Source organism: Manis javanica, chromosome 3 (genome assembly GCF_040802235.1).
Source record: "Manis javanica isolate MJ-LG chromosome 3, MJ_LKY, whole genome shotgun sequence".
Taxonomy (NCBI): domain Eukaryota; kingdom Metazoa; phylum Chordata; class Mammalia; order Pholidota; family Manidae; genus Manis; species Manis javanica.
Window position 1 is genome coordinate 6,856,789 of NC_133158.1, and position 13,243 is coordinate 6,870,031.

Sequence of the window (13,243 nt, forward strand, 5' to 3'; positions counted from 1 at the left end):
CTAAAACAGTAAATTTTGTTATGTATACTTTATCACAACTTTTAAAAAACCATTACAAATCAGTAAGAAAAAGACACACAACTCAAAAGAAAAATGGGCAAAAGTCATCTTCTTGCATTTCACAAAAGAGGAATTCCAAACGATCATTGAAGTGGCCAAATACATTTGTTTTCAGGAAAATGCAAATTAAAAATACAATGACCTCCACCCAACAAGCTGGCAAAATTTAAAATATCTCACAATAGTATAGGTAAGGGTATAAAACAATACGATTCTTATACACTGCTGATAGGAGGATAAAATGGGAACTACTTTAGAAAAGAGGTTTTGCTTTAGGTGGTGAAGGTGAAAATAAGTATATCTTATAGCACTGGGAAAAATGCATGAATATGTGCACCAAAATACACATACAGAAATGTTCCCGGTAGCATTGCTATTTATAGCAAAAGTAGAAACAACCCAAATGTGCAGAACAGTAAAGTAATAAATTATTGTATTGTTACACAATATGGAAAACAAGACAACAATGAAAAGAAAGCTAAGAAACAATGACTTTTTAATGTTCACAAGATGCAAAAGAATAGAAATGCTATGATTCTATTTATGTGAAGATCAAAATGAGACAATTAGCTATATTGATTAGGAATGCATATTAAGATAGTAAAACTATAAAGAAAAGCAAGGAAGTGATTACATACAAGTCAGGATAGTGCTCATATCCAGAAAAAGACAGGAAATTGTGATGGGCTTTTGGGTGTTAGCAAGGTTCTGTTTCTATCCCTGGGTGATAATCACTGGGTATTTATAACATTTTAAATTGTACCACTTAGGTTTTATGCAACTTTTGGTGTCTGTTTTATATTTCACATTTTTAAACAAAGAAATTGAGAACAATCTAGGTAAAGAGGTATCTGTCATCTTGTCCTGGGGAAAGCATAAGCATACTACTAAATGTAGAAACTATATGGGATGGTTTTTTAAAAATCTATGTTGTTTTGAAGTTGGGGTTCTTGTTCATGGAGTCAAAGAATGAACTTCGTAAATGAACAAGGCAGGAGATTTACAGAGAGTTTTTATTCAGATACAGTGGGAGAGCTTTATTCAAGATAAGAGAAAGTATGAACTCCCCACAGGTGCAGGGAGGGGCAAGGGTGCCATTTGGGGTCTCAGTGTCTAGGGTTTTATGCCCACTGCAGTGGGAGTTTTCTATAGATTCAGCCAGAATGCTAGTTATATTTTAACCTATGTCTGTGAAGGTTTCCCCGGATACTCTATTGTAAGCTAATGGGCCTACCAGACTATGAGCAATGAGCTATGCTACACCACTGGGTCCTGATGGGGAATAAATTGTTACATTGTTTCAATTTCAAGCACCCTGTACCACACCTACTCTAATTGGGCAGGAGTTACACCCTGCCGCCTTCCTATCTGTTTCAGTATACACACATAGTTGCTGGGACTATAGAAAAAAATATATGATTATGCTGAAATCAAGTGGAAACCTCTAGGGGAGGGAGGAAGAAAAATAGTTATGACCAGGAAGTTATAAGCAAAGGGCTTCTGGAATACTGCCAATATTCTATTTATTGACCTGGGTGGTAGCAACATAGGTGGTCACTTCATAATTATATATTTTTGTACATGGGCAATATATTTATCATATTTCACAATGAAAAAAAAAACTTTAAAATATGTGAATGAAAAGATTCTTACCTTGATCCGTAAAACCAGCTCTTGAATTCCTGTAGTCCGGGCTTTTTCTACATAAGCGATCAGGTCCATCATCTCCTCTGTTGTCTCGGGGACTTTTAATGCATGCTCTTTAATTGTCTCAAATTCGCTGCAAATACTGACATAATACCCTGCTTTACTATAGCTGTGGTAATTAAAGCTGTATCATACACAGTGTTTGTGTGCAATTATGATTCTCACAAAATAGGAACTATGCTGTCCTAATAATCATTGGTTAATTCACTAACATATCTTAGATTATATAAGTGTAGCTCATCTGAAGTAACCCAGCATATATCATACACCTATAAAAGCTATAAAATTAAAGTAGCATTTTCATGTAGAAATTATGGTATATTTAAAATTTTTTTCTACTGATCTCTTCAACTCTCTTGTAGGTATTTCACTTATATTATGTGGATAATTATACTTATTCATCCATTTCATACATAACTGAGTACATAAAATGTGCTAAGCAAAATTCTAAGCACTAGAGATAGCAGCAAAGAGGTCAAGTCCCTGCTCTCACAAAGCTTACATCCAAGTTGAGGAGAGAGACAAGAGCACATAAACACATAGCACAATGGTAGGTAGTAAAAGTGCTAAGAAGAAAAACAAAGCAAGGTAAAGGGATAAAGAATGGTGGTGTGTAGAAAAGGGGCCACTGTCTTGCAGCCCGGGCAGGCCTCTCTAGGGAAATGATATCCAAGAAGAGAGAAGAAGAAAGTAAGTCAATGCAAATATCAGGCAAAAAGCTTCCAAGAAGAAAACACAGCAGGGACAGAGGCCTGAGAAGCAAAAAGCCTGTCCTGTTTTAGGAATGGCAAGCAGGCCAGTATGAACACAAAGCGAAGGACATAATATGAAGTTGGTAGGTGAGCAGGAGTCATATCACGTAGGGCTTGATAGTTCATTCTTGATTAGCACAAATTTAGGAGTGATGCATTAAAAAGAATGCAAGGAAGACAGATGATCACACTGGGTGCGCTTCCTTCTTGCTAAAGCAACTCTTGAGTCCTTGGGGAAGGGTATCGCAGCAAAAGGGAAGGAGGCAAACAAAACGACTGAGAGCCAGCTGGCCCAGGCAGAGGTTAAACCAAACTGTGATGCAAACAATCGCTCTCCAATGATTATTAATTTATTTGATAAATTGTACTGAACTTAGTGGTGCCCATTTCCTCCTTTTGATGTTATTTATCTCAACTATGGGATTTAAACAGGAAGGAATTAAAGATTGAACTAGATAGAGAAAATGGGACTACTTTCAGCTGTTCTTATGCCATGGGTTTATAATAAGACATAGCTATTTTGTTAGTAATAGAGATTTTTAGAAAAGTAATAGAATTTTTCAGGAAGGTCAGACACTACAAAAATATATACCGAAAAAGTCATGTTAGACATAAATCATATTTGGATTATCTATGGCATTGTCATTGGTCTTCCTGGATGGGATTGTTAGAAATGGATAGTCGAATACTTAACCATCTTTGAGATATTTCTGTGTTTGTACAAAGTATGCATGACAAATACTTGACTTTGACAGTCGTATTTTTTAAGTTTTTTTAAAAATATTTATTGACGTGACACCTCCCTTTATCGGGTGCCCATTCTCTGGCAACCATAGTGCTAGATATCTTACAGATGTTATCTGTGATCCTAACATTAGTACCGCAAGGAAGATATTATTTTTCATAGCTGCCACGACAGGAAATTAAGGCTCAGGAAAATTAAGTAACTTGCTCAGAGTCACAGAACTAGTTCACGGCAGAGCTGGGACTAATATCCAGGTCTTTCGGATGCCAGAGCACGTAATTTTCTCATATTGCTTCCACGAAAATAAACATACCAGCTAACCCTTATTGAGTACCATGTTCTAGGTACTGTGCTAGGTGCGTTATATGTACTAGTTTTAATTCTCGTAGAAGTTACGAACGAAAATTCCTGCGGGACAGACAGGTAACAGATGGGTTAGATGAGCTGCATGAGGAGCTGCCTGAGTAGCGGGGTGAGCAAACCAGAGGCACGTTCTCTGTCTAAAAGGGAAAGTGCTTCTCAGCTCCACTGGCCACTGCAGTCCCAGCATGACATGGTCTTTGCACTTTTTCGAGAAAAGTTAAGAGATCTTAAGAGTGTGTGCCTGGGTGGGTGAAATCTCCTAATTTTGAAATGTTGATAGCAAATTCAAAGCTTGTTTAAACAAAATAAAACACATGTGAGAAAAGTAAAACACATCTGTACTATACAATCAGCTAGCAGGACACTAGTTTATGAATCTAATTTTATAGCTACCTTGCAAAGTAGGTATTCCCTTCTTCTATTACATTTACAGATGAGAAAAACAAGCTAAGTGACACAACAAGTAAAGATGGGGATCAGAAATGATCCCAGACCTTCCCAATATCATTGAAAGGCTACTATAATCTTTCCATTTTCATGCAACCTGTAACCAAACACAATGGTTTTTTTCCATTTCTTTTTTTTTTAAATCCTGGGTTGCCTCAAAACTAGTTTCAAACAGAATCAAACAACAAGAAACCAGACCAGTGGGACCAAAAAGGAACCTCCTTAGGAGGCAAGTATGGAGAAAAAGTTGTAAGTACTTATATTTTCATCTTCTGCTTTTAAATGAGAGCTATTATTGGCAAAGTATTTCTTGTAGCCTGATAACTCTGAGTTGGACAATGAATTCTACTTACCTCTCATTTTCTTTTCTGTGTTTTAGAGCTATGTCATTCAATAGCGTGTTTGCAAAGGCTTTTGCTTTGTTCATTAGGCCTGTCTTCAAATCTTCGCAATCCAAACGCACCATGGGGAAATGAGCCCACTGAGGCAGAAGCATTATTTCTGAGGCAAGACTGAGAAATTTTCCTATGAACTTAAAAAACAAAAAGTAACACAAAAGCTGCTTAGTTTTCAAATTTATCAGTCATTTTACAAGTACTGTATTATGGTGAAATTCTTAATTACAAAATATGAATGACCTACAAAGATAGAGTCAATTGAGCTTCAACAAAGATACCAAGATAATTTAATGGGGAAATTAAATAATGCTGGAATAGCTGGATATCGTCATGGAAAAAACTGAGCTGTGACCCATATCCCACATCACATAGAAAAGTTAATGTCAGATGGGTAACAGACCTAAATGTAAAAGTCAAAACCAAAAAATTCTAGACAGAAACACAGGAGCAAATCCTTGTGACCACAGAGTAGGCAAACACTTCTCACATGAGACACAAAAAGAATGAACCTTTAAAAAAAATCTGACAGACTGGAATTCATTAGAATTTTAAATGCCTGCTCCTTGAAAGACATGGTTACAAAAATGAAAAGTCAAGGCACATACTGAAATACAATAAATATTATATAAGTATAATAAATACAATAAAGTTTGCAAAATATATTTCAGATAAAGGACTTTTCTCCAAAATACAGAAAGATCCATTAGAAATTATTAATAGCAGGTTTTTATAATAATATATCCCATTAAAATAAATCCATTATAATTGAACAATAAGAACACACGAAAAATTTTTGATATACAAATTAGGAGAACAGACACTTTTAGAAGGATACACACATGGAAAATAACACATTAAAAGATGCTCAACATCATTGGTCATCAGGGAAATGCAAATTAAAACTAGTGAGATACCACCATACACCCAGTAAAATGGCTAAAGTTAAAAAGACTGTTAATCCCAAAGGTTGAGAGATCTGGAAAAGTTGGAACTCTCATATGGTGGTGGCAAGATTGTAAATGGTATGACTTCTTTGGAAACACTTAGCAGTGTCTGAAGTTAGAAATACACTTTACATATCACCCAATGATCCAACTCCTAGGAAGAGAAATGACAGCATATGCTGACAAAAAGACTATATGCGGAAGAGCAAGGCAACTTTATTGATAACAGCCTGAAACTGGAAACAACCCAAATGTCCTTATCAACATGAATAGATAAACAGATCATCTGTCCATACCGTGGGAAACTACTCAGCTATAAAAGGAAGTAGTTCATACTGATACACACAATAACACAGAAAATATCTCAAAAACTATGCACTAATAAAAGAAACCAGACACAAAAGAACATGAGTACATGATTCCATTTATATGAAACACCAGAAAAATCTACAGTAACAGAAAGCATGGCGGTAGTCGCCTGAGGTTGAGTTTGGGGAGACTTGACCAGGATGGGAATCAAGGGAACTTTCTGAGCTGGTGGAAATGTTCTATACCTGATTCTGGGGGTGGTTTCAGGGTTGCTTAAATTTGTCACAACTCATCTCACTGTATGAATTAAAATGGGTGTATGTTATTCTACATAAGCTATACCCCACTAAAGTTGATTTTTAAAACTTATTAATTCTTGAAATTAATCGAGGATGGAAAAAGGGATAATTTGATGAACAAATATGTGATCAAGCACATATAGCTAAATATTAGAATCTAGGTGGTGCTCTTCATAAAATTCTTCCAACTTCTCTATATGATTAAAATTTTTGTAACAAAATGTTGGAAAAATAAAAATTTCTAAGTTGTATATTAAGAATAAAATCAAAACAATCAATAGAAAGGGAAAAGAATTAGAAACAGAAGACTGGTTTTAAGTAAACAGAACAAAGACCCTTCAGAAGATAGAAACCTCTTCTCATTCAATTGTTTTTTTCCCTACTGCTGCCATAATTAGGTTTCTAATACTCATAAATATGTTTTTAATCCTATATACTAATGATTAACTAGCAGAAAGAGAAATCAGGAAAACAACTCCATTCACAATTGCATCAAAAAGAATAAAATACGTAGGAATAAACCTAACCAAGGAGATGAAAGACCTATACCCTGAAAACTGCAAGACACTCATGAGAGAAATTAAAGAAGACACCAATAAATGGAAATACATCCTGTGCTCATGAATAGGAAGAATTAATATTGACAAAATGGCCATCCTGCCTAAAGCAATCTACCCTATCAAATTACCTATGACATTCTTCAATGAACTATATCAAATATCATTCTAAAATTCATATGGAACCACAAAAGACCCCGAATAGCCAAAGCAATCCTGAGAAGGAAGAATAAAGCTGGGGGGATTACTCTCCCCATCTTCAAGCTCTACTACAAAGCCACAATAATCAAGACAATTTGGTACTCACACAAGAACAGAACAATAGACCAATGGAACAGACTAGAGAACCCAGATATAAACCCAACCATATATGGTCAATTAATATACGATAAAGGAGCTATGGACATACAATGGGGAAATGACAGCCTCTTCAAAAACTGGTGTTGGCAAAACTGGACAGCTGCATGCAAGAGAATGAAACTGGATTACTGTCTAACCCCATACACAAGTAAACTCAAAATGGATCAAAGACCTGAATGTAAGTCATGAATCCATAAAACTCTTAGAAGACAACATAGGCAAAAATCTCCTGAATATAAACATAAGCTTTTTTTTCTGAGTGCATCTCTGCAGTAATAGACAGTGACTTCAACAGGGTATGGGAGGGACTTGATAATATAGGTGAATGTAGTAACCATAATGTTTTTCATGTGAAACCTTCATAAGAGTGAATATCAATGATACCTTAATAAATAAATAAATAAATAAAATTTAAAAATTTTAAAAAAGAAAAAAGAAATAAATAAAAATAAGATGTAAAACCCGAGGCAAAGGCCCAGACAAAGACTCTTGTCCCTTCCTGGCGTGTGCCGGGAGCTCTGTCCTATCGCTTTATCTCTAAATAAAAGCCTCTCCCTTGCTTTCTTTAAAAAAAAAATATATATATATATATATATGTATACACACATACATTTCTAATCCAAGTATATTACTTTCATGATTAAAAAACTTCAAAACAAAATACAAACTTGGCAAAGGTACCCAAAGATTTTCCTATGTGGCTCCAGCTTCATATTTTAGATCTGCCATATACACTCTCCGTGTTACCTATTCTTCAGCTGTTTTTGGTTTATTTGACATTCTCTGAACATCTCTAAGTGCTTTTGGCCTTTGTCCATATTACATTCCCTCTGTTCTCTACCAATAAACATCTATTTCAAAGCCTAGCTTGCCTTTCACTTCTTCAAGAAACTTTCACCAATTCTCCAAACCAAAGAAATCATTCCCGCTTTTCTCTGCTTCCCCAACATTTTGTCCACGTCTGTTCCAGTACTTATCTCAACATATTATAGTTGTTATGTCTATGTCTGGCTTCTGGGCCAAATATAAGCTCCTAAGGACAATGTTTAGGCATTATTTATTTTTGAGTCACCAAAATCTTGCTAGGTGTCTGAATGTGATGAGAAATTTTTGTTGAATCAATGAATGAGTAATGAATAGCTAAAGAGATTATGAAGTGAACCTTTAACTTTACCAAAATGATGCTCCAAATAAAAAATTCTATTAACTTTAATTGAAGCATTTATTTTCTGGAATAAAAAGATCCTAAATTTGAAAAGAAATTCAAAGCATTAGTGAAAAACAGAATTGCCACTTACCTCTGTGTATTCATCAAAAGTATGATCTTCTGCTTGAAAAGTCTCTATCAGCTCAACTGCAGTCCCATCAAGGAGCCAATTATACTTTTCAACTAAAAATTAATAATCTAATTTAAATCTAATGACACCTTTTAAAAAAGATCAAGTGCTTTTTAAAAATATGGTCATGGAATGAAATAGACTATTCAATTAGGCATTATTAATAGAGTATTAATGTACATTAGTAGGAATAGCTAGACTAAAATAAAATGAAATAAAATAGTTAACCAGCAAACCAAGTTAAACACAGACCCTTAAAAATAAAGATAATAGGGTAGGTAATGATCTTAAAACAACTTGGAGGTTACAGATAAGGCAGTTAATAAAAGGCTTTGGTAAATAACAACCACCTATCTTGACCCCATCCACACTTAAGGAGACCAGAAAATTGAGCTGTAGGCTCTTCAAAACTTTCTTACAAATGACCTTACTTTCACCCTCAATTTAGCTCTCCCCTTACTCCACATCACTTCTTTCTACCTTTTGGCTTTATCATCCTGCTCCAGTTAACATCTCCCCTTTGGACCATATAACTGAATTCAAGTTTCTTGGGATTGATCCTTGACTCTGCCAAAAGCCATGCCTATGCTCGCTTCTGGATTTCCCTGCTCTTCCATGACAGCCCCAGACAATCAAATTACGTGACCACATTCTGGTAAAAATAAAACAGCATTCTTTAATCAAAGAAGTTGTAATATTATGTATGTCATGTGTACCATATGTCTCATGATGTTTTCTTGCGCCTTCTAGGTTTTGATGTACTGCCATCTTTAGTGTAGTAAGAGCCCATTCTATCACGTGTTTTGGAACTTCCGTGTCGATATTTACAGTTGTTGAAGTTCCTGACAGCCAAGAGGGTATTGTTTGGACATTCTAACATAAATAAAAATGATAAGTCATGAAATAAATATCTGTGCAAATTGGTCTATAGGTAGACCTTATACTATATTTTTAAACATTCTTTTCAGATTTTAATGGTCTGAGAAAAGAAAACGTGCAAAATAATTATTTAAAATTGAACAGTTTATAGTCTAATATAAAACTTAGGTTGGGTTAGTTTCCTATGTATGATTCAACAAATATTTATTTAATAACTATGATGTCTAAGTGATTACACTCGAAAACAGAACAAACATGACTGAGGTCTCATCCTTAAGAAGTTCACAACTCAATAGGGAAAATGGGAAGTGCACAAAAATATCAATTCGTAACTACAATAAAAGTTCTAAGAAGAAAAATGTCATCTCCAGCCAGGAGACTTTCTCAAAGTGAAAGCATGTTGTAAGATAACTTGCAGAATGCAAATAAAACAGCGTTACGCTTTATGTACATATTAGAGCTTTAACTCAATTTAAACTTTTCAAAAGGCCCATGTAAAGAAACCCTGTGGAGAAGGAGGAAGTAATACCTGTAGAGCTTCAGTGATTTGTTCAACCAAACCCGAAACAGAATCTTCCAAATCTTGAAAGGTAGGATAAAATTCCATTTTATCATCATCAAATGTCAGTTCCATCTTAAATATTGGCAGCCCTCGCTGATCTTTTTGGTCAAAGAGTTTCACAAAACCTTCTATAGTTCTCCTTAAGAAATCCTTTAGCTGTATGATACCATACATTACTATTATTTTGGAAAGTACAAATTATTTGGAAAGTTTAACCTTTAACTAAAATCAGTGAAATATTGTCTACAATTAAGTCATTCCATCAATCTATTTAGTCCTGAAAATTACCTTTATTTGATACAGTATGTGTCTAATAAATGTAATCTAAAACTACACAATATATGCAAACCAATTTTTTTTATAGAATACCAACAATCTTAAAATGGCAATTCAGAATCTCCCACATTCTTTATTCACTCTGTCCCTGAACACATTCCAGAAGACCAAACAACATGGAGAACTCTGAGGAGAGGGGAGGCCTGGCACTGAAGGCAGAGGGTATCACAGGTGAATCACAGTGAGCTATGGGTGAGTCAGAGTGGTGTCGTCCTAGAGCTAGCTCCTACTGTCCCAAGGGCCAGTTGTTAAACATTCAAGAATTCTATAATCCAGTTTCTAAACTTTAGGTTGCCTGAAAACCACCACAGCAGAAATATTTATAACATGGAAATTGGCAAATGCCACAAATAAGGGCTTTTTTTTTTCTGGAGAGCCAGATTTCCAGCACACCACTAGGTGAGCCACTGAAACTTAGAAATGTGCATAATAAGTTACCAAAGCATGAATAAAGCACTCTCATAGAACCAACTATTGAAAATCCAACCACACAAACATTTGCTTCTACACTTTTCTCTCATTTTAGATTGCTTCAGAAATGAAGCATTTTTCTACTAAACTTATTTAAGTAAAATTACAGTAAATACATTTTCCTTAATTTATTTCAAAATAATTATTTAGTGTTATATCCGCATTGAATTTTATGTAAGACAATAAACTAATTTTAATAACACTATCATATTTAAAATATATAAAATGTATTTACCTGATTTGATATAAGTGTGGAAACACAGCTATAAAATGCATCTAATTTTTCAGGTTTAATGTCTTCTAGAGCTTCCTTCTTGGTAAAGAGACTTATAACCTTCGGATACCATGTGTTCATTATCTTCTCTTCTGCCTTTCTAGCTTGTATTGAGAGATCATTTTTCAATGATTCACACTCAATTGGGCCTCTGGCTCTACTTATGAAAAAATTAAAAATGTTTTAAAGCAAATGATAGATATTGGTCTTAATACACAATTGTTGAAACAAGATAAATTTAAAGTTTTTAAAATCTAAATACAAATTCTCAAGATTTAGTCATTTTAAAAATTATACAATTAAAAATATGAAGACTCAAGCAGGAGACATTCAAATTTTAAATATTTATTAGTAAATATGGGATTTTACCTAATTCCTGTTAAGTCTAGTAAAGTTGTATTGGCAAACGTCGAATAACCAAGGCCCAGTAACATTTTCATAGTTGGATGAACAATGTGCAAATCAGCTAATATTTGACTTCTTGCCTGCAGATAGCTAGAATGCCAAGGATTAGAATAATCCAGGCCTCTGGAAAAGCAAAACACCATATCAAACAGGATTCAAGCAATACACTCTAAATTTTAGGAAATAATATTTGTGACATGGAATTAATATTAAAATGAGAAGCCTAGGGATTGAGAAGAGGGAAAAGTGGTCAGCAAAAGCAGCTCTAGGAGATGCACATGCAGTGAAAGTACATCAAGATCTTGGAAGCCTGTTATCTTCAGAGGGAACAGAGACCGTCTGTGGGTAAGGCAGGCTGACGGGCCGGGTGCGAGCGCCCTGCTGACTTGCGCTCTACTGTGACAGATAAACTCAGCCCCTCGGTCTGGGAGAAACATGAGCATACATGTCTGGCATACACTGAGGCCTACTTAGGGCCCGCTGAGCTATATATCCACAAAGGTTCCCCTAGCTGTGTGAGCAGCGACTAGACAAGTTCAGTACAGAGGATTCCTTCCGGGAAAAAAACTGGTAGCACTATTTTTTTACATGTGTTCAAAATACCTTTGAGTTTCACAAATGTCAACTTGAATGTAAGATCAGTTTATTTTCAATCTGTTATCAAAACCTAGATGCAGTACTATTTTTAAAATAATTTACTTACACAGGGGATTCAGGTAAAGGGCCTCCTTCATCTTCAAGCCATTTAACTGGAGGTTTCACAAGAATGCTCCGCACTAAAAATATATATGTATTAACGCTTCTTGAAAATCCTTGCAAGACCTACTCAAAGTTCTAACTTTTGATATTGGATGGTATATTTTATATATCTTACTGTGCATTAAAATGAGTATAAGGAAAAAGTCTCTTTATTAAAACAAAATCAAGCTCTTGGTACTATCTGGCCTGACTTGGGAGGGGATTTCAAATACAGTAAGGCTTAATAAGTCCTCAGCTTTTCACATTCTATCTACTGGCATGGCCACTTCAGAAAATTTACTCCAATAAAAATAGCGAAGGTTAAATTCTTAATAAATCTCCCCAAATATGTTAATATTTTTATATAATCCTGCAAATAGTGTAGCTACAACTGTAAAGACAAAATGAAAAATCCAAAAACTATGAGCTAAGAAACACATAAAAAGCGATTGAAAAGTTCCCTTAAATTACAAAGATTTTGACTACATTATAGGCTCAAAATAAAAACATTAAATGAAAAGAACAACAAAGAAATACATATAGTTAAACACATAAATGTTTGCTATTCATTGTTCATATTCTACTTTTGATTGGGAGGGTAGGGAACCAATGTAAAAAAAGCTTGGTATGTATTAAAAGCTACTTACCCAGATATCTCTTCATGCTTTTTTCAAAGTCACTTGATACCTCATTTATGAGACTTTCAATAAATTCTTCTCTTTTTTTCCCTTCCTTTAAAGACTCAGGTATCAGCATTAACATGTGATCCAGCCATTCCTGCTGAATAGGTACTATAGGACTACTTTCTACACATTGCTTCATATAGATATAGTTGAACTGAGAAAGTAATAAGAAAAAATTAAATTTTCCAAATGGTGTAGCATTTCAATGTAATTGCTGAGCTTTTTTCTCAAGACATTTTTTTCTAAACAAAAGTAACGTTTTCAGAATAAAAACATTTTATCCAAAAGTGTGACCTCCAAAGAACCACTTTATATTTTTCTTTGACTATGATGAGTTCTCACCAAATAAGTGTCCTTAATACACTCTTCATTTCTCAGGGTAAAACAAAGATCCTTTGTCAAACTTATTATTCCCCTTACTCAACAGATATTCAATAATTGAGCAAATAGTCAGACATTGTTCCAAACGCTGAGGATATAATAATAAAACACACAAAGTCCCACTCTCTTGGAAATTATATTCTGATATAATAGCAGTGTAGTTTCATAAATTCTCCTGCAACAATGAGCAATCTGAAAGAAAGAGAGGTGAACAAACAGAAAGACAACACTTGACC

At 34.6% G+C, this 13,243-nt stretch overlaps 1 protein-coding gene across 6 annotated transcripts in view; it reads right to left on the reverse strand.

Moving 5' to 3' along the window:
- Positions 1–13,243, reverse strand: part of DNAH12 (dynein axonemal heavy chain 12) — a 150,242-nt gene that overhangs the window by 120,643 nt on the left and 16,356 nt on the right. For all 6 annotated transcript variants that reach the window (XR_012128899.1, XM_037019334.2, XM_037019335.2 and 3 more), the window contains 9 exons: positions 12,591–12,780; positions 11,909–11,981; positions 11,170–11,328; positions 10,762–10,957; positions 9,687–9,875; positions 8,995–9,151; positions 8,240–8,331; positions 4,428–4,606; positions 1,714–1,849 (listed from right to left, as the gene is read on the reverse strand). Coding sequence is in view for 5 of the 6 variants with exons in the window: in XM_037019334.2 (XP_036875229.2) it covers positions 1,714–1,849; positions 4,428–4,606; positions 8,240–8,331; positions 8,995–9,151; positions 9,687–9,875; positions 10,762–10,957; positions 11,170–11,328; positions 11,909–11,981; positions 12,591–12,780 (1,371 nt within the window). In the remaining variant the exon portion in view is untranslated. The remainder of the gene's footprint in view (positions 1–1,713; positions 1,850–4,427; positions 4,607–8,239; positions 8,332–8,994; positions 9,152–9,686; positions 9,876–10,761; positions 10,958–11,169; positions 11,329–11,908; positions 11,982–12,590; positions 12,781–13,243) is intronic.